General features: G+C 41.4%; 1 protein-coding gene across 2 annotated transcripts in view; it reads right to left on the bottom strand.

Annotated features, from left to right (window-relative positions):
- rab34b (RAB34, member RAS oncogene family b) overlaps positions 1-24,558 on the bottom strand; it is a 46,794-nt gene extending 22,236 nt beyond the window's left edge. The window contains exons 1-3 of one of the 2 annotated variants that reach the window (XM_052035799.1): positions 24,221-24,558; positions 19,501-19,568; positions 13,930-14,021 (exon numbers count right to left, since the gene is read on the bottom strand). In XM_052035799.1, coding sequence (XP_051891759.1) covers positions 13,930-14,021; positions 19,501-19,554 — 146 coding nt within the window. In that variant the 5' untranslated portion in view covers positions 19,555-19,568; positions 24,221-24,558. The remainder of the gene's footprint in view (positions 1-13,929; positions 14,022-19,500; positions 19,569-24,220) is intronic. The other variant, XM_052035798.1, reaches the window with a different exon arrangement.
- Positions 24,559-25,161: the final 603 nt, after the last annotated feature.

Below are 25,161 nucleotides of genomic sequence, written 5' to 3'. Positions count from 1 at the left end.
AATGCATTGGGCTAATAACCTCACTGGTGGCTCTGGGGGAGAAATTCATCTTTGAACAAATTAGTATCAATAGGTTGAATTTCCTCTGCAGGGGACAACATGCACACACCATTACATCACACATTTAACACTTCAGATACAAAGGTGAATATCTGGGCATGTCAGCAATTTCATAAATATAATTGCAACAATTTCTGTTTAGTATTTCTAACAAATCGTTAAGGTTTTCCACCATTACAATTTGAATTAATAAATGGATGAAAACTGTACTGAGGTATTTATTATGTTAATAGCCATGGTGACCAAAGCAATCACCATTTTATTGCTTATTGATTGTCTTAAGCTGTCTTCCCATAAGAGTGCTGCTAATGGCACTGGACCCTCATGGAAAGATGTCACACAACTTGCTGTAACTCAAAAGTAAATGCTCTGTTACTCTTGGCAATGTTCAGCATGTTTACTTTTAATTTGTATCAGATATGAGAGATTCATGAGTCAGAAACCAATACCTCTGGCATAGGCTTTCATTCTATTTAAGAATCTGCATATTTGTTTCTCTTTTCCAAAACAAAACAAAACAAAACACAGTGTTTACCTTCCAGCCTCTTCCTCCCTATTTTAACCTTTGCTCAATGTGACAACAGCTCCTGGGTTTGTATGAACAAGGCCCAGTTACCTAGCTACATCTGAACTGAAGCATATTATAACGTGCCATCAAAAATATTGTGCATAGAGCTATCTTAGCAACCTCATATTAATCAAGCTTCAATATCAGATTGGAAAATCCTTAATGCTGAGCAAATGGATGTGCTCTGTATAATCCAAACCAATTTCTCTATAAATGGATATTGGTAAACTCAACATGTTCAACACAATCTGTGTGAACTCAATGGATATTGGTAAACTCAACATAAGCCCTATACTGTTGTACTTTGTAAAGAGCAAGCAGTTTTCTGTTGCCTAATTAGTAATAGGTTCAGTAAATATATCCATAATTATATAGTCAACATATTGAGCGTCACTTTGTACTGAGTTTCAAACATTGTCCCTGCTGAGTCACAGTGAGCAGACCGAATTACCAGTTGGTGCCGTTTAGTCAACGTTAACTAATTTAGGTTTGTCCTTCAGATATGAAAAGAAACTTGTTTTATTTGAATACTTGATACTTTTTAAAGAGTAATCTGGTAAGATTTACGTTAGAGGAACACACACTCATTTGGAGGAACTGGTCCCAAATTCCAAACCTTAATTGCATTCAGATTCTGCATCTTGGTGTGACTGAATGTTACCATTTCTCATAGGGTCAGTGGGGTGATGCTACGTGTTTGGTCAGTGTGGTTGAGCCATAGAGAGTAACAATAGTGCTGGTTACACAGAATACTTTTGATCATGAAGAAAAGATAGAAAAATGGAGTTGAGGTCAAAGATTTACAGTGATTTTAGTGAATGGCAATCCTGTTCTCATTTCTTATAAGGTTGTAAATCTCACTTGGATTGTTAACAGAAGGATGAAAATAATAAACGAGATCGTCAGCAAAGGAGAGGATGGAGGTCCCCATTGTTTAACAATGGGGTGCCTGCTTGGAGTGATTGGATATGGCTGTATTCCTGCGATTTCCTAATCTTGATACTCTGCTTGAACAAGGCTTATGGATTGCCTATGTCATTTTTCCATGGTCATTTGTTGAATTTGTGTCGTTATTTATTTACACATGAGAAGCTTTACTGGATGCCTAAAATAACCCAAAAAATATTAGCCCTGACATTATCCACTGCCATGACAGGCAGGGCAGGGTTGGTGGAGGGAGGTGGGAGATCTGGGAGTACAAGTTACAGATGATAAATCAGGAAATGTCTTCCAAAAGGTTCCTTCTGCACCTGCTGACACCCTTACTGTAGAAGGTTACAGTCTGGGTTTGTGTCCTATGTATTCATCACATTTCAATCAGGCAACCAATGGTGCAGTCAATAATCAACTTTAAATGTAATAGGTGCCAGCTAGGACTTCCAGGGTTCAGGAAACCTGACAGCAATAGGGAGGTGGAAGCTGTCTGCTCTGACAGGTAGGTGCTTATTAGGGTATTTCTACTGGTAGGAGGAGCAGGACTGAAGTCCGGGAAGCTGAATTTTGGATAATTCCGTATGCTTCGTGCATGTGACTAGGGATGAATTCCTTTGCATGACTAGATAAGCTATGGGCAACTTGCATGTGTAAAGCCTGAAAAGAAGTAATCCCTGTCCTTCTTATAATCATTTACTATCTTCCATTTCATCAGCTTTTTAAGGATTTCTTTTTTCTCTCTCACTCATGGGCCAACATCTCCTCTTTCCCTCCTCCCTATCATTGAGTGATTATCTGTCCCTATTTGGTCATGATAATCCTGATCTACAAAAATCCAGCCCCAGTCCTTTATTGCATTGTGTATTTGTGCCAGCCCCATTAGACACATTGCTGAGATGGCACGTTGTCATACGAGAAAAGATTTGCAGACTGGGCTATGAGTTTAGAAGAAAGAGAGGTGATCTCATTGAAATATAGGGCTTAACATGGTAGAAGGGGAGCTGATGTTTTCACTGACTGTATGCCAAAAACCAGGGGCCATAACCTTAAAATAAAGGGTCAGCCATTCAGGAAGAAGGCAAGAAGAAATTTCTTCACCAAAAGGGCAGTGAATGGTTGGAACTCACGAGCCTAGAGGACAGTGGAACTTCAGTCAGTCAGTATACTTGAGACTGAGATTACAGTTTTGGATTTTAAGGTAATCAAGGTTATGATGTTAGTGCAGGAACGTGGCACCAAGGTGAATGATCTTGTTGAATGGCGGAGCAGTGATGTGCCTGACTGGTCTCCTTCTGTCTCTATTTAACATAGAACAGTACAGCACAGAACAGGTCCTTCAGCCCACAATGTTGTGCCGACATAGCTATTTCCTCCTACCTACTGAATGCCCATATCCCTCTATTTTCCTCTCATTCATGTACCCATCCAAACCACTCTTAAAAGCACCCAATGAATTTGCATCCACCACCCTATCAGGCAATGCATTCCAGTCACTCACCACTCTCAGTAAAAAACATACCCCTCATGTCTATTCTATACCTACCCCCTCTCACCTTAAATGCATGCCCTCTGGTTTTTTTTAATGTTCTTTAGTGACTCATGCAGGAATCTGTGTGCGCACATAAGATGAAGCTGAGACTGCTTTCAAGCTGTGATGTTCACCCTATACCTAACCCTGGGATTAGGCTAGCTATGATTGCAATTAAACTGAGGAAGTCTCTACTAAAAATAGTGAGGAACCAACATTTTATGGAGGATACAGTACAGCATCAGAGGACATTGTTTTCTGCTTTGAGATACTTAGGGCAAGGGACTACATCCAATAGTTTCACACTGTTTGCAAAGAGTGAGGAGAGCCTGGGGTTAGTTTGAGTGAAATCTTCCTGGGCACAGGAAACTGTGATTAGCTGAGGTGGATTATTGCATATTTCTCTGCGGAGGATAGCAATTAAACTGAGGAAGCTTCTATTGAGAAATTAATATATTAATAAAGGTACAGAACAGCCTTAGAGGGCATTTTCATCATCTACTCTATGACACTTTAGGAAGAATATTCAGCTGAAGAAAGAGCAGGGTGACCACTGTCCCTGCTTGCTTGACTCAGGCTCAACTTAGAAAGATCCAGTGCAACTAAATCTGCTGGAGGAATTTAGCAGGTTGACCAGTATCTGGGTGGGGGGTGGGGGAAAGAGGAGGAATTGTTGATGTTTCAGGTCGAACCCCTGCATCAGGATGCCGCTCGACCCACCGAGTTCTTCCTGCAGACTGTTTTTTGCTCCAGATTCCAACATCTTCAGTTTCTTGTGTCTCCATTAGAAAGATCCAGTCCTAGACCTTGGAAAATGGCTGTAAGCAAACAGCATTTTAATGGTTGGGGTCCAAAGCCACCAGCATGGCAGTGGGGGAGGAGTGGAAGTCTTGCTCGCGGCAGTGATATGATCCACAAGCCACCCTAGCTCCCTTCCCTCTTTGAGCAAGGGAAGTCATTGATTCTGCACTACAGATGCCAGGTTGTTCACTCTGCCTAACCAGTTCCTGCTGCCTGACCTACATGGGCCCAACAACCATCAGCAGGTAAATGGGGTAACACAAGTATCTTCTCCCCCCAAACCACCACCATCTTTATAAATTATTTTCTGCAGAGTCTGCAAAAAAAACTGCAAAAATAAACCTGTCCTTACTGGAACGTACTGGCCCTCGTAGTAAGACCCTACATGTCAACAGGGCCTCCTGAGAGGTTTGGCCCAAACAAGCTCTGCCCATGCAAACTGCCAGACTACATCCCTTGTTTTTAAAGGCATGTATTGCACTTTATCCTTTCTTATGAAGTGATGGTCACCCTGCTTTATTGCACTCTATCAAGCTCCTTTCCTTCATTGTACTCCAGTTCTTCTTTCCAACCACCCTCTCCCCTTCGCAACTGTCTTTAACTTTATTAATGCAGTTACTTCTGCTGTGATATACTTTATGGGATCTGGGGCAAGGTCTATATTGGTGAACCAGTCTTCTGGCATCAACTAAGTGACCGAGACCTTTTCCATCAATAACAAGTCTCTTGTAGGTCAGGCTAAACCTGTGGGGCAAGAATCTGAGCTAATGTTTCAGATCTGATGAAAGGTCATCGTCCTGAAATATTAATTCTGTTTCTCTGCGCAAATGCTGCCTTACCAGCTGAGTGTTTCTAACATTTTCAGTTTTTATGCGAGACTTTCAGCATCTGTAGTGATTTTGCTTTTTGAGGCTTTAATTGAAGTGGCCCTGGGGGAGCGTGAATTAAGCCAGAAGTGCTCACAGCCTGAGCCTGATCCCTTAGTTGGCAAGTTCACAGACAGCAGTGAGTTTAAAGTATTAGCTTTCTGCAGAACAAGCCGACTGAACAATGATTGATACTTAAAGAATGTGCAAATTCTTGCATTGTTGTTAACACCCCTCCCCCATCAATGGAGCATGGGCAGGTACAAACATGCAAACAAAATAAATGGCTATTTTGTCCCCATATAGAACATCAACTGGCTGGTGCAAACTACAGCTTGTTTTCATAGTTAGTATTGGTTAAGTCTAACGAGCTCCAATTGCATTCCACCTTCGATGCAATGAAAAACACACAAAATGCTGGAGGAACTCAGCAGGTCAGGCAATATCTATGGAGAGAAATAAACAGTCGACATTTCGGGTCGAGACCTCTCATCAGTGACAACAGCATTCTGGCAAGGATTCAAAAGATGAACCTCTGTTCCTTTTCATGAACAACCAGCATTTCTTTCTTTCAACTTTACATGTCTCTTGCATTTGCTCTTTACTTTTCTAAAGTTTATTTTTAGATTATCATAAAATATTCCTCCCATCTCCTCTCAGTTTTCCTCTGATGCTGGTGCCTGTTGTGACTTATGGACTCAACTGTCTACAGAGCACAGCTATCCCATGCATTTACTCTGCAGAAGCAGGGAGCTCGAAACCAAAGATACATCATTAATTCCTCATTATCACAGTTGTAGTACCTTGAGAAGGTCCCTGCTCATGAGTAAACCAGACAAGTGCTTCTCTGCAGTCAGCAGAACTTCCCTAGTGAAAGATGGAGGCCAAGTGAGTAGCTCTGACTCCCACAGTAATGATCTGCCTTTATCAGCTGGGACCCACCAGCTCGCCCACAGAAGGAGGAGACTGATCTGCTGACATTGTGGCACCAGGTGGGTGGCTGGGGGTTCTCCTGATGTTTTCTGGCACCCACTGTCCCACCTGTGGCAGTGCCAGCCACCCATCCCACAGAAATGGAGTGGAAGTAGGTCATTCTTGACTGTAAGGGAGACAAGAGACTGCAGATGCTGGAATCCAGAGCAACAGCGGGTCAGGCAGCATCTGTGGAGGGAAATGGACAGTCGACACTGTGGGTTGAGACCCTTTGTCGACTGTCCAATTCCCTCCACAGATGCTGTCTGACTCACCGAGTTCCTCCAGCATCTTGTTTCTTAACCCTAAGGGACTGCTCAAGAAGTCATGTTGACTGCACAGCATCCAAAGCTATGCCATCCACACTGAGATGATAATTGGAAGTTAAGAATGAAATGTGCAATGTGGTCTTATCTCCAAAATTGTTATACCAGAGACTGCTCTTCAGTTTGATAATGGCTGCTCTCAATAAAGCAACACATACAAAATGTTGGAGGAACTCAGCAGATCAGGCAGCATCTATGGAGAGAAATCAACAGTTGATGTTTTGGGTCAAGACTCTTCATCGGCACCAGAAAGGAAGAGAGCAGAAGCAGGAATAAGGTCAGGGGAGGAGGAGGAGGAGGAGGAGGAGGAGGAGTACATTCAGGCAGGTGATACGAGAGTCCAGGTGAGAGAGGGAAGGTAGGAGGGTGGGGGCAGGAAGATGCAAGAAGCTGAGAGGTGGAGACACAGGAAATTCTGCAGATGCTGGAATCTGGAGTAATACACAAAAATGGCTAGAGGAACTCAGCAGCTCAGGCAGCATCCATGGAGGGAAATAAACAGTTGACGTTTTGGGCCGAGACCCTTCATCAGGACCGAGAGGTGATAGGTAGAAGAGGCAAAGGGCTGAAGAAGGAGGAATTCAGTAGGAGAGGGCAGTGGACCATGGAATAAAGGGAAGGAGGAGGGGAATAGATGGGCAGGTCATGAGGATGGGGGAAGGGGAAAGAGATAGGGCCACAGGAATGAGGGAAGACAAAGGAGAAATAAAAAAAGGGAGAGATGAGGGGGGGGTGGGGTTACCAGAAGTTACTCGAACAGCTTCTGCCCTCTTCCTTTCCAGTCCTGATGAAGGGTCTTGACCCGAAACATCGACTGTTTATTTCTCTCCATAGATGCTGCCAGATCTGCTGAGTTCCTCCAGCATTGTGTGTGTTGCTCCAGATTCCAGCATCCACAGAACCTCGTGTCTCTGCTCTCAATAAAGGATGTTAGCTCTCTCTAGGTCTAGTGCAGTAACATTAAAGAAACTCAGACACATACTCACTTCTAGCCCAGGGCTGTGGATACTTCTACTGCAAGGTGTCCCTGCCCCCCTCTATATCCGAGTCATATGAATGCTTATCAGGGACTTCCTGCAGGGGCTGGTTTAACCGTTTTTAGGTTTAACTTCAGTCCCTTTCACAAAACTCCAACCAGAATTAGAGGAAGATCCTCAAGAAGCAAAGGAAAATCTCAAACCCAAACCACTGTTTGTTGAGAGCTACTGAGACCAGGGTTAAAATCCCATGGGAAGATGCTGAATTCCCACAATCAGATTTATTCTGTTCTTGCTGAGACACACACTCAAGGATTACAATACCCTGAGGCAGTGAAGTAATAAAAGATTCTCCTCACAGTCCCCACCCCTCTTCTGTCTGTGCAGTGCCAGAACCTCCAACATTGCCACATTCCTCTTCAGTTAGCTCACTTTGACAGACATATATGGAAGGTACAGGCCACCCCTAATGGAAACAAATCAAGATACTGTGGTCTCTAGGAAACTGCTGTCATTTCAGACATTAGTCAAAGCATTTTCTTTAAATCTGCTTCAGTCACTTGTGAGGTGAATATTTTTCAGTCCAAAGACATGGACTACAGCCAGATTTCAGTTGGGGGGAGGTGCACGGGCAGATTTCAGTTGGAAGATGCAGAGTACAGACAAATTCTAGACAGGAGAAGAAGAGTGCGGCCAGATTTCAGTTGGAGTGCAGAGTACAGCCAGATTTGAATCATAGGATGCAGAGTGCATCCAGATTTCAGTCAGCAGGGTTCTTGGGATGCAAACCCAGCACTAATTAGGGGAAAAACCTTTCAGGAAAAGACACTTCAGTGCTGTGTAAGTTACTCTTAATTCGACTAAGAGGAGGCCCAGTGGTTAAAGCCTCTGTTCATTGCTGATTTAGCCTCATCAACCCTCAGCCCTGACAGAGAAATTTGCTAGCATGCATAAGATTTCTTATTAGTCACATGTACATCAAAACAGTGAAATGTTCTGGGGGCAAGTGTCACCACACTTCCAGCGCCAACATAGCATGCCCACAACTTCCTAACCCGTACGTCTTTGGAATGTGGGAGGAAACCGGAGGAAACCCATGCAGACACGAGGAGAACGTACAAACTCCTTACAGACAGCGGCCGGAATTGAACCTGGCTCGCTAGCACTGTAATAGCGTTACGCTAACCAATACACCACCGTGCCTGCCTGGTATACTATTAAGAGTGCCACTGCTGTAAGACACCCACCAGCCTATTATCTTCTGCCACTGGCTATATGTGTGGCCTAACTTCAGAACCCTTGGCAATGATAACTGGAACTGATGAGGGTAAAAGAATGGGTATTAGAGATATCTAGGCTGCCTGTTTAGAATGGTTTAAAACACATGATTAGGAAACTGTGGCAACATTAAATTTTACAACTGTTTGGCCACACCCTTTATTCCCTCAGAAGCATCTGAACAATATCTACTTAACAGTGCATTTGCTGATGGTGGCAGCTCTCAATTACTGGATAAGGAAACCAGATCAGATGGTTTTCCTCACAAAGAACAATGAGAAGCAGCTTAATGGATGGCTTTCCACTTTGCACTGGTTGACCACCTACACAAATGCTACAACCAGTGGATATAATTTTTTCTAACTATAGAGTATGCCAAAGTTGAAATAAAAGCATAAAATAGTGGAAACGTTCCATAGGTCAGGTACCATCTGTTGAAAAGGAAACAGTTCCAGATTGGAATTTTTTTTTTAAAAAGACAGAACCTTTTGCCTTTGTCCTGAAACATGATCTCTGCTTCTCTTTCCACAGATGCTGCCTGACCTGCTGAGTATTTTGAGCATTTTCAGATTTGCAGCATCTGCATTTTGTTTTTATTTTCATTGGCCAATGTTGAAGTGCTTGACATTAAGCATGTGATTGAGGTGCACTTGATTCTTTGTGCGCGCTGCTGGTGTTGATGGAATCTTCCCCACAGTATAAACGGGACAAATCAGTGCAGCCAGGATAAATTGTTTGTAGATCTTTTTTCATATTGGTGTCATTGTGATGGTAGTATCTCAAGATTTCTAAAGTACGGCTCTCACTTAGCTAGCAGCAACCCAAAGCTGCTGAATGCACTTTGCTAGATATACCTGGAAGCCAGATTTAGGGAATTCTGCAGGTTCATGCAGGGAACTGCCAATGACTGAACAAAACCCACACCTCAAAGGACAGCAATTCAATTAACCACCAACGCTACGTCAGAGAGTCATGGAGTCATACAGAACAGACCATCAAGAATCCAGTGCTAATCCCATTTTCCAGTACAGGCAATCCCCAAGTTACAAGGGTTACGTTCCTGAGAACTGTCCGCAAATCAGATACATCATTTTTCTATAGCTACCCATACCATATTCTCTACATACACTTTCTATAATTCTTTAATTTTATTTAATTATCACCCTAATGCTACCCATAATTAAACTAAAGGAGTATATACTGTATCCAGTCATTAATGAATACCATGAAACATTTTATTGTTATTACTAGCTTGAAAAATGCTTTAAAAATGCATGGGAGAATTTGCGTCAGGTCAGATTTTCGAAGTCAGGGTCATTCGTGATCTGGGGAGACTCTTTTCTGCTTTGGCGATTCAAATGCTCATCTAGATACTTTTTAAATGTTGTGCAAGTACCTGCCTTCACCACCTCTCTCAGGATATGCATTGCAGATTCCAACCACCATCTGGTGAAGCAATTCTTCCTCAGGTTCCCTCTAAACCCCTTACCTTAAAGGTACCTCTGCTATGGGGAACATGGCTACCCAATTTATGCCCCAAATAAGTTTGTATCCCTTAATCATGACCCCTTCAGTCTTCTTTGCTCCAAGGAAAAAATTAACGCAGCCTATCCAGTCTTTCCTCATCACCAAAATGTTCCATCCCAGGCAACGTCCTGGTGAATCTCCTCTGCACCCTCTCCAGTGTAATCATGTCCTTCCCATAGTGTGGCAACCAGAACTGCATACAGTATTCCAGCTGTGGCCTAACCAACGTTTTATAAAGTTGTACCATAGCCTCTGTTCTTATATTCTATGTCCTGGATCCTTGATACTGTACACTGAGGTCCCTTTTTTTCTCAACAGTCCCCAAGGCTCTACCACTCATTGTGTATAACCAGGCCTTATTCATCCTCCCACAATGCATCAACTCACACTTATCAGGATTAAATTCCATCTGGCCTTGCTCTGCCCATTTTACCAACTCAATGTTATCCTGTTACCTATGAAAACCTTTCAACTTCAACACCACCACCAGTTTTTGTGTCATCTGCAAACTTTCTAATCATATATCCCATATTCACATTCAAATTATTAATGTTTATAACAGTCAGGGTCCCAGCGCCAATCCCGGTGGTACACCCCAGATCAGAGGCTTCCAATCACTAAAACAACAATCCATTATCAACCTCTGCCTCCTGCCCATTTTGGATCCAATTTGCCAACTTGATCTGAATCCCATGAGCTCTAACGCTTCAGACCAGCCTTCCGTGCGGGACCTTGTCAAAGGCTTTACTGAATTCCAGATACCCTACATCAATCGTACTGCCCTCATCAATACCCTTTGTTACCTTTTCAAAAAATTAAATCAAATTGGTCAGCGAGGGTCTTTCCTTAACAAAACCATGGTGATCGTCTTTGATTAATTCCCACCTTTCCAAGTGCAGATTAATTCTGTTCCTCAATTTTTGTTTTCCTGTAACTTACCTACCACCGACGATAGGTTCAAGGGTCTGTAATTACCTGGTTTATTCCTGCTGTCCTTCTTGAACACTACCACATTTGCAGTCTAGTCATCTGGCATCTCACCTGTGGCAAGTGAAGGTTTAAAGTATCTGTCCAAGCCCCTGCAATCTACTATTATGGTTTGATGGACACTTCCTGCTACTAATCTTGTGGTCCTGGAAAGACTAATAAACAGTTGTTCTTCATGCTAAGTGAAAGCCTCTCGTCAGGAATTCAATTCCTATGTGACAAGTTCATTTCAGCAAGAAATCTGGTCTCTAAAGAAAATCTGCCCATGAAGCAATTTAATTATTAAAAAAACAATTCACTAACATCTGCCTACTTGTAACTCCAATCCCACACAAATGTAACTGCCCTCTGAAATGGTTTAGCAAGCTATTTAAACAACTAGGATAGGAAATAAATGTCAGCTAGCCAATGATGTCTATACAGACTTTAAAATAAATTTTGTCTGATCCCTCTATACAGTACAAAGGCCAAGTTGAGAATTTTACATTTCTTTTATCAAACTTGGATTTTGCTTGGCCCCCGATTAGATTGACATGAAATAAAAAGTGTTTAACGTAATTGCAACAGACTTGGACTGGATAAGCCAATAATTAAATGTGTCACAGTGCCACATAACAGCTTGGTGCAAGTTTCATTGATACAGTGCATAAATAAACACTTGACTTTTGAGTCAGTCTATATCGTTTAATGAGGAAAAACAAATGGCAAAGGGCCAGATTATGAAAACAATGAAGTTTCAGTATTCAATTCAGATCCAGTAACTTTTAAGTATGTGAAAAACAAACGGCTCTGCAGGAACCATTAAGGAAAAAAAGAGGAATCTTTAGTGTGTAGTCTACTTTCGAACTATAACACCAATTTCCTTCATTAAATAATGGTCTCAATTTTGTGGAAGCAGCAATCAGTTAATAATATTCACTGTCATTACACTACGAAATTGACTGGAACTTCAGGATTGTCAGACAAGTATAACATTGTGGAAACCCCAAAGTTTCCGTCAGTAATCCAGCTCTCATCCAAAGTGCACTGTTTGCAACTTTTTCCACCTCAATCAAGAGAAGTGAGTAAACTAACCTTGCTGTAACCTAAACCTTGCTGTAAAATCCCTTTAAAATATTGCATTTTGTTTAAGAAGGTATTAGTGAATCTTTAATGATAGCACGCTAAGCCATAATTACTGCTTAGCAAACTCCCTGGTCTGAGCAAAACCCATCTTATACACATCGTTTGTAGTTCCATCAGATAATTGTTTCAAAATAATAAATATTTATCTTTTTAAACTTATTATGTTCCAGTTTTGATCGTAATCTAGTGCATCCTTTATTTTATGCTCTTTAAAATATTGGTTAAAAACTGCTTTTCCTTCCTTCTTGATTTGTGGTCCATAACAAAATTGTTAATATGATGAGCTGTAAGGATAGTCCTGGTGTTAGCTACATGTACACCAGAAACGCCTTTGAGGCAGCTTCACAAAAGGAGTCCACGTCACCGAGATGGTTAGGTCAATACAACCTCAAAGTCAATGGTGAGCATGGTTTCCTCACCTCTGCCAATGGTGCACTCCAGTTAATGTTAGCGCACGTATTTCTACCTATCTTTTCCTTGCAAGACTCTTGCTTTGTGCCAAAGTACTCAGGAAGTCTACATGATTACTGCAAAAGTTCAAGTTTCTTCAACGTAATTCAAGTGATTGGCAAAACATTCTATGTAACCTTCTGAAAATAAAAATTAGAAAACAAGCTTGAAATACGTGCATCACCTTTTCAAGAACAGAAAATCCCGAATCAGGGCTTAAAACTTCTGATTCTCATTATTTTAACTCGAGGCATTAAAATAACATTAGTTTGCCGACAACACCACTGCTGTTGGACGAATCACAGGTGGTGATGAGTCAGTGTACAGGAGTGGGATAGGACACCTGGTTGAGTGGTGGTGCAGCAACAACCTCTTGCTTAATGTCAGTAAAACTAAAGAGCTGATTGTTGACTTTAGGAAGGGGAAGGAGGGTGAACATGCACCTATCCACCTTGGTGGATTGGTGGAGGAGAGGGTCAGCAGCTTTAAATTCCTGGGCGTTAACATATCGGATGATCTGTTCTGGGCCCAGCACAGATACAATCACATAGAAGGCACACCAGTGTCTATCCTTTCTTAGAAGGTTAAGAAGGTTTGGCATGTTACCAAACACTCTAACAAACTTCTACAGATGTACTGTTGACAGTATCCCGACAGGATGCATTGTGGTCTGGTATAGCAATTTGAATGCGCAGGAATGCAAGAAGCTGCGGAGAGTAGTGAACTCAGCCCGATACATCACAGGCACATCTCTCCCCACCGTTAGTAGTATCTACAGGAGGCAGCAACATCTATCATCAAAGATCCCCACCATCCGGCCCATGCCATCTTCTCATGGCTACCATCAGGTAGGAGGTACAAAAGCCTGAAGTCCCATACCACCAGGTTCAAGAACAGCTACTTCCCTTCAACCATTCAGGTCTTGAACCAACCTGCATAACCCTAATCACTACCTCAGTATAGCAACACTGTAACCACTTTGCACTAATATGGACTTTGTATTTTTTCTCCTTATGGTGTTCTTTCTTGTAAAAAAAAAATTGAGTATAATTTGTTTTTCTTGTGAATGCTGCTTATCTGATGCTATGTGCCTGTGATGCTGCTACAAGTAAGTTTTTCATTGCATTTGTGCATACGACAATAAACTTGACTTTAGTATGAAAACCTAGACTAGAGTGTTTGTATTCCCTTAGTGAAAGTTAATAATTACACTTGAAAAAGTTGGTCAAAATCTGGAAGTAATTAAACTTTGAATTAATTCACCTAATGTTTATGTAACAGAATTAAGATGTTTTGAGATCAACTGGGCACATCACCCCAACAACAACTCCTGAGATCTCACAACAGACTTTTTTTTCCCCTCAAACAATTCTACAGCAATCTGCTGGTTGCTAAAATATTCATTGATAAGAACTTACTAACCACTGGATTTGTTCTCACCAAATTCAAGAGATAGAATTACTTTTACTCTGATGTTTATAGGTCACCTCCATTCATGAGGGGTACTTGCAAGTTCTTAGAAGGGACTTACCCAACTGTTCCTGTCCGGTCATTGTGGCAGGCACGCTTCACTCTGGGATTGAATACATCTTGTGTGTGGAGGGCAGCTTCTTTTGTGAAACACTGAAAAAGCAAAAAGTGTCAAATCACAGTAAAGTGGTGTTCTTATTTAAAAATTGAAGGTAGTCTTCAACTAAACCTGACTGAATGAGTTGAGCTGAAGGGAGCAACAAATCAATACCACCAGACTAAAAACGCAACAAAGGCGCTGTTCATTACATGAGGACAGGATTAGGCTGGGTTCTGATTCTCTCCTCAGTTGAACAAAGAGCCAACACACACCACCTGCACTCACACAAGAAGAGTGGCCACATGAACAAGCCTCTTTTAGGTTAACTGAAACAATCTCTTCAAGAAAGAAGTGATAACATTGGAAAGAAGCATTCAACATTATGCAAATTAGGAAATAACTGGTTGAGCAGATTGAGAGAGAATATTTAAATCATCTCCATTCATAATCTGTTTTCTGTTCACACACACTTTACTAACACTTCCCCTAGGAATGTAGTCAATATGTTCACAGATATCTAATGCCACTGAGGAAATAAACAGTGAAAGTGTGGAGGGGGCACCTGAAATACCTCTGCAACCTTGAAAACAGGTGCAATGGGCTTAAATGCAAGTTACAATCAACAAAGTAATTAGTTGTCACCTGAAGGTTAGTCCTGTCTTAATGGGCACAGTGACATGGTCTGAACACCTGTTCTTAATGCTGTCCTCAGCAACCCTTCATTATCACCAATTTCAATCTTTCTAATTCATTCTACATAAACAGAGTTAAAAATTTCTGACTAGAGTTCAGAATCAGTGCAACCAATTTATTCTAATTCATGAATGAGTTGTGTCAAAGAGGTATTACCACAGTCCCTCCATAATGCTGATGCAGTATAAATGCTGTCTTATATCAACATATTATTTCCATATGATTGCTATGTGAAAGAAGATTGCTATGTGTTCTCTGTGAGAACTTGTTGAGCTTCTGCAGGCCTTGCACTTCATTGTTCTGGCTCAGTCATTGTTCACAGTGTCTTCTGCTGACAGGCACTTTTTGTTAATTGTCCACCACCATTCGCGCACATTTTAGCCACCAAATTTAGTGGCATTATTGTGGCAGCCTCCATTTTACAGGGATCTTCCAGCACCAATCCATTGCCCACTGACTCCTGTGTAAGTACCAGGGTTTCAATATCTCTAATCCATTTAAAAGCTGCTCAACCATCCCAGTGCTCCATCAAGTTGCTAGTCATATCAGCAAAATGTCTCAACAAGCTTTAAAAATGCAGTTCAGGATTATATTAAGGGTTTATGACAAACAAGGGTCTCCTTGAAACTCATGGTTAACAGTTGTACAGATTGTAATCTCTAGGTTTTGTACATTCATATCCTATTCTGAATACAGTTCTGAGAAATTGGAATAGTAACCTATGATACTAAATTCTGTTCAAACTTTGACGTTATGAAAACAGAAAATGCTGATAAGCCTCAGCAAGTCAGGCAGTATCTGTGGAAAAAAAGAGTTAACATTTCAGGCCAAATATGCTACCTGATCTGCTGAACATTACCAGCATTTTCCACTTTTATTTCAGGTGGCTAACACCTGCAGCTTTTTAACCATAGAACAATACAGCACAATACAGGCCCTTCAGCCCACCATGTTGTGCCGACCTTTAAACCACGCCTAAGACTATATAACATGTCCCCCTATTTTAAATTCCTCCATATGCTTATCTAACAATCTCTTGAACTTGACCAACGTATTTGCCTCCACCACCACCCCACTTACTGTTGAATCCACTGCAACTTCTCTTTCAAAAAAGCTGACAGTGTCTTTGACCCAGAATGATAACTCTGTTTCTCCTTCCACAGCTGCTGCCCAACTTGGTGAATATTTCCAACATTTTCTATTCTTATTTCAGATTTCCAGCATGTGTTGTTATTTTTATTTCCAAAGCTTTGATGCTTTTTAGCCTGTAGATGGCTAACTGGCAGACCACACAAAAATAAATAGCCTTGGCTGTAATAAGACAGCTAAATTTATGCGTGCCAATGGAGGATAAGGAGCCTTCTAGTAAGTGAGAAAAGCTTTCCTTTTGAGTGACAAGTCTCAACAAGAACCACAGTGCCAAAAACAGCTCTTTGATCAAGCATTCCAAACTTTTCTAAATGTGAATGAAAGCCAAGGTTATTTTGCAAATGCAATGTATTGTGACTGAAGTAAAATTGCTGTTGGCGATCATTAAAATCAATTCATGCTCAGACCTATAGAACTTCTCAATGGGTGCAGTTAACATTTTGCCACCCACTAAGCCAAATCTTTGGGCTTTTTAATTTTCTTGATTAATTTTAAACATTGCCATTTTCTGTGTGAATATAAGCAAGAGCCTTGAAATTATTGTGAATGACCTGAGTTGCATGAGTGCTTGACACAATCATCCAAAACTCCTTTCCCAGCTGCTTTGGTAACTAATTATTTTCACCATGTTAGAAGTGGAAGCAGGAGTAGGCCATTCAGCCCCTCAAGGCCACTCTGGCACACAATAAGACATTGGCTGATCTTTTACCTCAGCGCCATTTTCCTGTACCATCCTCATATCCTTCCATTCCTTTAATACCCATAAATCTATCGATCTCTTAACAACAAAGAGAAGTAATTCAAAGGTTTGTGTTTATACTGACAGATTAGTTTTAAGATTTGTTGTTTTAATTTAGTTGCTGTAAAATTACTTGTAACAGTTTATAAATATATACTGATGAAGACCTCGTAAACAAGGACAACAGAGGCTGAGCATTCTCTCCAAACTTTGAGAGGCTTTCAACTCTTCCTTTGGACTCTGTGAGTCTTCTTTAATGTTCAATTATCTCTTACATTTTGTAATTTAGCTTCTTTTTCTTTTTCCTCTCCTGAAAGTGCAAAATCTTGCTGGAGGTGCAGTTTCACAGGATCCCTCTCCCCCTTCCCCCTCACCCGAACCTCTGGGGCCTTCACCCAGATACATTTGGGGCTATAAACAGTGAGCATTTCTATCAATCACAGACAACAGCACAAGCATAGGCAAATCTACCATCATGTTTGTAACACACACCCTTTCTAACTTGATCCATTTGATATATGTATATACATGAACTCCAATATTTAAACATACTCTAGTTTCTTGTTAAAGGGGAGATTGTGACTGCTATTCCAGAATTATAGGGCCCAATTGCTTGTTGCAACACTAACAGAAACCCAATCACTTTTAGCATTGTCAGCATGAAGAGAAGATGCTAACCAAGATAAGGTGAGTAATGGCATGGCTGAATTACAAAAGATATTGGTGTTTCAATCTGAAAATTTTAGTCAAGGCTTCATTTGACCAAGTGTTTTGGACTAGTAAATTGGCTTTAATTATAAATGGTTGCTTTAAAGTAAAATACAACATTTCCATTGCAGAATACATTTGACTAACAAATCCGCTTCCTTGAAATGGTGTACATATTAGCAGATGGAAGTGTATTGATGTTAAATGTAATGTTTCTTTATCCACTGTGTTTAATTGATTCAATGTAGGAAGCCTCAGTGGTTTACCTGGGAATATATTTACAGGCACGTAAATCAGTCTCTGACACCAGATAGATAATATGATCATCTGAAATCCTAATATCAAATGAAACAAAAAAAACTAAGTTCTTTCCTAGCACTGGGATTTGTTAGGTGGAGCATTTTGTAACATGGAGTATTTTGTAACACATTCCTTACACAAACACATATATTTCAATTCCATATGGTGTATTGACGTTACAAGCTGATTATGACAGTTCACTTCTTTTAATAAGCACCTTTTGCCACCTGTAATCCATAAGCTACACATCAGTGGTGCATAACTTCTTTTGAGAGGCAGATCATATTGACAATCCAAACCACTTCCAGGGTCACAGATAAGAAACATGTTTCATTTTAACCATGATACCAATATTTTAACTCATCTTTGAAGACACACATTTCAAGGTTCTCACTGCTCCCCTGCTGTCTCCTTGCTGCCTCATTCACTGCCCCCAGGCTGGTCCACTTACCATATCTCTGGAGCTCCTTTCCAGATCAGTGTCCACCAGCACTGTACACTGAGGTCCAGAGCTGGATATGGACTGGGATCTCATCTCAACCTCAGAAAACCAGAGTGGGCCTGATATTGTCCCTGGGTCTCTAGCCTCTGGTGCCAGTACCAGACAGATTGTTGATCAAAGCAGAACACTGGGTGGGTCCCAAGCTCTGGAGCATGACTTGTGGAGGGCAGTGGGGATCTAGGCCTCATATTCACAGAGCAGACAAAGGGGGAAGTCAAGTTCCATCTCAGACCTTAAGCTGCAGCCTGCACAGATTGTCTCCTGGTGCCCAGGCATTTCCCTGATGATGTCACAGGCTACTTATTTTGTTGAGGCTGTCCTGGAGACTATCGGCACTGGAGCGAGTCATTGTTGCAAAAGCAGAACTGCAAGGATATGCTGTTTAGGCTGGACAGAAACATTCCCTGGACCAGATGTGGTGCACCATGGCTGTATATCTGCTGATAATTTGGCATTCACAGAAAGGGACACAGTACTGCGCCACCTTTTTGAGAGAAAGTAGTTCCGCAGACATTCTTACTTCAGCTAATTTGAAAATTACCTGCATCATTGTTAGATATAATCTGACAGGTTACTTACAGGCTTATACAGTCACAAGGTGTATATATAAACTTTTTGATTGTCACTCATGCAATATAGTATTGAAAATGCCTGGATTCTGTTCTTAAAATTCAAATTTCAAGAGAGTTACACACTGTGCATATTGTGCAGAATCTGAGGACACCAGTTCCTAGTGTTTATCGAGATGTCTGTTAAATTAACCAATTAAATAACCTCATGGAGCTCCTGCTATTACTGTGTGAATCGAGGACTTTACGATCAAGGCAGCACAGTGGCACAGCTAGTATGTGCCCCTTCATACTGCTGGTGACCTGGATTCAATTCTGACCTCCGGTGCTGACTTGCATGTTCTCCCTGTGACCAAGTGGGTTTCCTCCAGGTGCTCTGGTTTACTCCAATATCCCAAAGATGGGTAGGTTGGTAGGTTAGCTGCCCACCCTAAGTTTCCCCTCGTGAGGTGGGTAGTAGAATCTGGGGGACATCATGGGAACCTGGGAAGAATAGGTTACAGGGAACATTATTCGGGGAATGGAATCTGGCATAGGCTCAAACAGGCTGAAAGACCTTTGTTTATATCATAAGGGAATATGGATGGCAACTCCCACCATGGCTGAGTGAATCTGATTTACACTGTATTATGTGTCCTTTAAAAAGTTAAATTTCTGGAATCTATCCCATTTTATCATCTGATGAGTTGGAGTTTAGCCAATCAGAAAGCTAATTGCATTACTAATGTCATTGATTCCAACAATCCTGCATGCATACTAATGTGAACACGTTATTGTTCGGCCATTTCTTGTACTGTGTCTTTTTATATATACATAAACAGATTTAGAAAAGTGTGAACGATGGTCCAAACATTAGCAAAAGCCTACTTTACCGAGGGCAGCTCTGGTATAATTCGGTCTCTTCTAACTGGTGGAAGGACACTCATTTTTGGTAGTTCCTCTGAGAAGAGAAAATAAGATAATAAAAACAGTGAATTTTTTGAATGTTAAAAAGTGATTTCATTCACAAAACTGCTTTGTGTAATCCATGATAAATCAGTCATCTTTCATTCTTTATCTATAATGAATCTTCTTTTAAATTAAATATAAATATGCAAAATAAAATAAACTATTATCATGTTCTGATCACAGTAAATAAAATTCTTGCATGGAAGTAATAATCCAATGCCCAAGAATAGGGCACTTATACGTGTATGGCAGCTGAGTGATTAGAATACCAGACCAGCAACCCTGGGGCTGTGGGTTCAAATCCCACTGCGGCAAATTATGAAGTTCAATTTGGGAAGTCTGAATGGATAGCATCTCCTCCATCAACACCACAAAAAACACCTTGTGAAAAGGATAGAGTCAAAAACAAAATGAAAAAAACAACTGCAGATGCTGGAAATCTGAAATAAAATCAGAAGGTGCTGGAAATACTCAGCAGGTCAAACTGAATCTATAGTTAGAGAAACCTGGTTAATGTTACAGGTCACACACCCTTCATCAGAAACGTTCTGATGACATGAAACATTAACACAGATGCTGTCTGGCCTGTGGAATATTTGCAGCACTTTCTGTTTTTATAACATTGTAAACTGGTCGGTGAGGGAAGTCACAAGGTGTGAGAAGAAAAAATATCACCAAGATGATTTGGTGGGGGGGGGGGGGGGGGGGGGCTTGTCAGATTATGAGGCTGGACTTCACAAATATGGTTAAGAAAACTGAGAAATAATCTGTTCAAGATATTTCCACTACAACAAGGTATCAAGAAGACAGTATAATCTTAAAATTAGATATTGACCATTTAATATCTATAATCAGGAAGCATTTTCCCCCAAAGGATGATGAAAATCTGGAACATATTCCTTAAAATATTGTGGGTGCTGAGCCAATTTTTGCTTTCAATATTGAGATAATAGATTTCTCTGGGGTAAAAGTAACAAGAATTATGGATCAAATACTAAAGGGTAAATGCAGCCAAGGTCGCAGATCAGCAATGATCTTACTGAATGGCAGAATGAGTTTTAGAGTGCTTGGCCTGCGCCGGTTTCTCTGTGTCTTTGTCAAGTGTTTGTCCTTTTACCATAATAGTTAAGGTCACGATCTGATGAGATGAGACCTTGGCCTTTTTCAGCAGCCAATCAGTCTTCATTCCTTTCACTTCAGAGTAATAATTATCAGATGGGTTCTTCTTTATTTTGATTCCATTGTTGGCGTCATGGAATCCCAAAGGCCACATCCAAAGGTTGGGTCAATACTACATTCATTTTCTTATATCTCACATTGTTGATCTTCATTTTTTGACTTTACTCACCAATGAGGTAACAATGCCGAAAACTTAAGTTTCGCAATTAATTAGGAGTTGGCCTCCAATAAAATTAAGTGGAGCTGCTTCGAGGAGAAGTAGCACCAAGATGGTGTGCCTGGCATTGAAAGTTTAGAACCACTCTCCCCTTTGTGAAACACTGTATCTGCGCTGGGCAGGCTTGCAACACTCTTGGGCACCACTGGCAATTCGAACAACTGGCCTGGCTCACTAATTAGTTATGAAAAAATATTCACGACATCAGAGGTTGTGTTTCTTAGCTCCAAACAATCCATCTGGTCCCTTTAAGTAAATCAAGAAAGGAAGTCTCTGGTTCTCATCCAGTTAGGTCCATGTGCATCATCAGACAAACCAATGCGGTTGCCCCCGCTACTCTCTGAAATGGCCCAGCAAGTGGCAATTCATGGTGTATAATAAATGCCAGCCATTTCATTAACATCCATGTCCATGAACAGATAAAAAGGCTGATATATCAACGCAGCACTGAGTGAATGCTGCACTGTTGGTGGTGCTGCCTTTATGATGAGATGTCAAACCGGACTGTCATCTGCTCTCCCAGAAGAGATTCCTTGGCAGTATTTTAAAGAACAGTAGAGGAGCTATCCCCAATTGGCCTGGCCAATATTTATCCTGCTCTTAACATTACTAAAACAGATTATATGGCCATTAACATGCTGGTGTTCGTGGGAACTTGCACATGCAAACTGGCTGCCGTGTTTCCTCCATTACAACAGAACTTGCACTTCCGTTGTACTTCACTGAGTGTAAAACATTTGGGATGTCCTGAAAGTGACATGAAAGGTGCAACATATACACCAGTCTTTGCTTTCAGGTAATCCTGCAATCTGATGCTTAGTGAGTGCAAAGTCCTAATTTGCTAAGTAGTGTGAAGCCTACCCTAGCAGAAGAGTACTTTAAAAGTATACCTTTGGCCATAGTACTTTGAGATGAGCAATGAAAGAAGCTACAGAATTGCAAATCTTTCTTCTCTCCTTTCTAAAAATCTCTCTGAATTCTGTTCATGCCAATGCTCCATGGATTTAGGGTAACTGAGTGAATCCCCACAGAGGTAGTGCAAACTTGATCAACAATGCAAAAAATCTACAAGGTTGGTTCTTGGCTTTTGCACTGTCAGAGGAACTTTGATAAAAGTTTCCCAGGAGGTAATTAAACAAAATTAAAGCACATCAGATTGGTTGATTAGACAGAACCAGAGAAGATATGGATTGTGAAGAGTTAGGGTGCAAGTACCAGCCCCATCCCATTAGTTATAGTCTTCCAGTCTGAAAATAACTCAGACTGGAAGACTGTAACTAATGGGATGGGGCTGGTACTTGCACCCTAGCTCTTCACAATCTATATCAATGAATTAGATGAGGGGATCAAGTGTAATATATCCAAGTTTTCTGATGATACAAAACTGGCAACGTGGGTTGTGAGGAGAACACAGGGAAGCTTCAGGAAGATATTGACAGACTAATTGAATGGGCAAGGTAATGACAAGTGGAACGTAACGTGGAAAAATGCAAGTTTATCCACTTTGGTAGAAAACATGTTTTTTTAAAAAAATGAAGGACTGAAAAGTATTGGTGTTCAGAAGGACCAAGGCTTCCTTGTACATGAATCACAGCAGGAAATTGGTAAGGCTGATGGTATGTTGCTCATTAATACAAGAGAATTTGAGCATAAGGGTAAAAAACATCATATTGCTATAACGTAGTGACCCAGTAAGACCACACCTGGAACACTGTATGCAGTTCTAGTCCTCCTATGCTTGCAATAGAGAGGATGCAACAAGGAATCACCAAATTGATTTTTGGGATGCTAGGTTTGTTCCATGAGGAGAAATATGTAGAAAAGCTGTACGCCCTCTAGATTTTAAAAGAATGAGAGCTGATCTCATTGAAGCATACAAATTTCTTAGAGAGCTTGACAGGATGGATGTGGGAATGAGCTTTCCTCTGGTTGAGGAATCTAGAACCAGGGGTGGTAGGTTTAAAACAAGGGGTAATCCATTCAGTGCTCAGTAAAAAGAAACTTCTTCATCCAGATTGTCGTGAGTCTCCACCCAAGAGGTCTGTGAAGCTCAGTCACTAAGTAGTCAAAGACCGACAGATTTTTGGATATTAGCTGGATCAGGGTCTCCGGGATTAGTGCACAGAAAGATCAGCCGTGATCTTATTGAAGAATGGACAAGGCGTAAGGGGTTGAATGGCCTACTCTTGCTTCTCTTTCTTACGTTTTTCAAGTCATGAGCTTCAAAAACCCTTTCCTCCACAACACATAACCTGCTGTCCATAGTAATTCCCCATGTTACGAAAATTCCAAACTGTGAAGACAACCATTAAAATAGGACAGGGTTGCGGAATGGAAATGCATTGCCTGTGCTAGGGGCACATCTGCATTCTCTCCCCCCCCCCCCCCCCCCCTTGTACTGTGACGTGTGCCTGCATCCCAGTCCGATTGCCAACAGTTGGTTGCAATTTACTGGCAACAAAATGCAGCTGAATATAAACAGCTCTCCCTCGGCCCGGTTCTGGACAACTGGCGACTCTAAACTCGACTAAACTTAGCTCTTGTTGGCAAAATCATACACAGCAACTTTTTTCAGGGAAGTCAGTCGCCTGAAAATAAGAAAGGAATGCAGGATCAACAGATGGGATTCTGGAGAGGTGAATTCACTGGCTTTATTTCCCTCGACTTCCTCCTCGTCCCGTTCTCTCCCCCCCACTCCGCCCCCCAAAGAAAGGAGGCCTTTCTCCTCCACCTTTTGTCCTCCCAACCATTCCCTTGCTCAAAACTTCTCAATCTCAAACCGTCATCTCCCCCCCCCCCCCTCTCTCTCTCTCTCTCTCTCTCCGGAAACTACAAAACATGACTTCCTCGCCACTGGAAGGGAGCCAAGATAAATGTTACAATGAACGATTATTGCAAAGTTTGTATTAATGGGTCCGCTGTGTTTGTAAATCGAAACTCAAAGGAATAATCATCTGCACGAATTTTTACAATTACATCACCTTGGCACAAAGTATTAACGTTTGAGGCCAGTGAGAAATCTGGATTTTATACCAATACTTACTTCCCTAACTTTTGAGCCCGCAAGTCTCGATGCAATTATATCGGTGCAATCGCCTCTCTCTACAAATCGCTAAACATTAAAACAAATACTCTGCCTGAAAGGTTGGTTTCATACGAAAATAAAATCACAGTTAAAGTGCGATTGTTGTTTTAAAGCAACGCGGATTAGTTCGAGTTGCTTCCAAAGTAATGAGAAATAACATTACCCGATTGCGGCGCTGACGGAGAGTTTGGAATAAAGTTTCTGTTCACCTTGTTAATGTCTGTGAAAGTGCCACACAATCCCGCGGCGTTTCGTTAAGTTTCCGAGCGGACCGGCGGGCTGGAGCAAGATGTAATTACGATCGGCGATCTCCGCCTTACTTTCGCCGCCCAGGAGAAGTAAAGATCATCCCAACGTGGCCGGATTTTCTTGTGGAGAAAATTCCCCAATCCCCGCAAGGCGCCCAGCTAAAGTCGGCAGCTGTTTTCCATTCCCCGTTCCAGGGCACCCTGTTGATTTATCTCAGGAACCTCAGCAACTGCTGGATATTTCAGCTAAAGGAAAAGAGAGATCACAGCTTTATGCGCAGGTATAGGGAGGAGTTTTGTTGCTCTTTTAAAACTCTTAAGAGAATTGTTCATTCAAAGATATTTTAAGAATGTGAGTACGATTTCCCCCAGTATTTGGCATTAACAACAACTGTACTCCCCCTCCCCCCCCCCCCAACTTCTTATTCTGGCTTCTGCCCCCTTCCTTCCCACTCCTGATGAAGGGTCTCGGCCCGAAACGTCGACTGTTTATTTCCCTCCATGGATACTGCCTGACCTGCTGAGTTCCTCCAGCACTTTTTGTGTCTGTTGCTCCAGATTCCAGCATCTGCAGAATTTCTTTTGTCTCTGATTTGTATTTGTATAGCGCCTTAACGTAGCAATTGCTCTGAAGTGTTTTGCAGGAGCAGAATCAAGCAAAATGTAATACCCAGTCGCAAAAGGAGATTTGGTATTGGTGTTGGTTTATTATTGTCACTGGTACCCGGGTACAGTGAAAAACTTGTCTTGCATACTGATCATACAGGTCAATTCATTGCACAGTCCAGTTACATTGGGTTAGTACAGAGTGCATTGATGTAGTACAGGTAAAAACAATAACAGTACAGAGTAAAGT

The sequence above is a fragment of the Pristis pectinata genome, chromosome 21 (genome assembly GCF_009764475.1).
Source record: "Pristis pectinata isolate sPriPec2 chromosome 21, sPriPec2.1.pri, whole genome shotgun sequence".
NCBI lineage: Eukaryota > Metazoa > Chordata > Chondrichthyes > Rhinopristiformes > Pristidae > Pristis > Pristis pectinata.
Note: the sequence above shows the minus strand (reverse complement) of the source record. Positions and strands in the feature narration are given on the sequence as shown.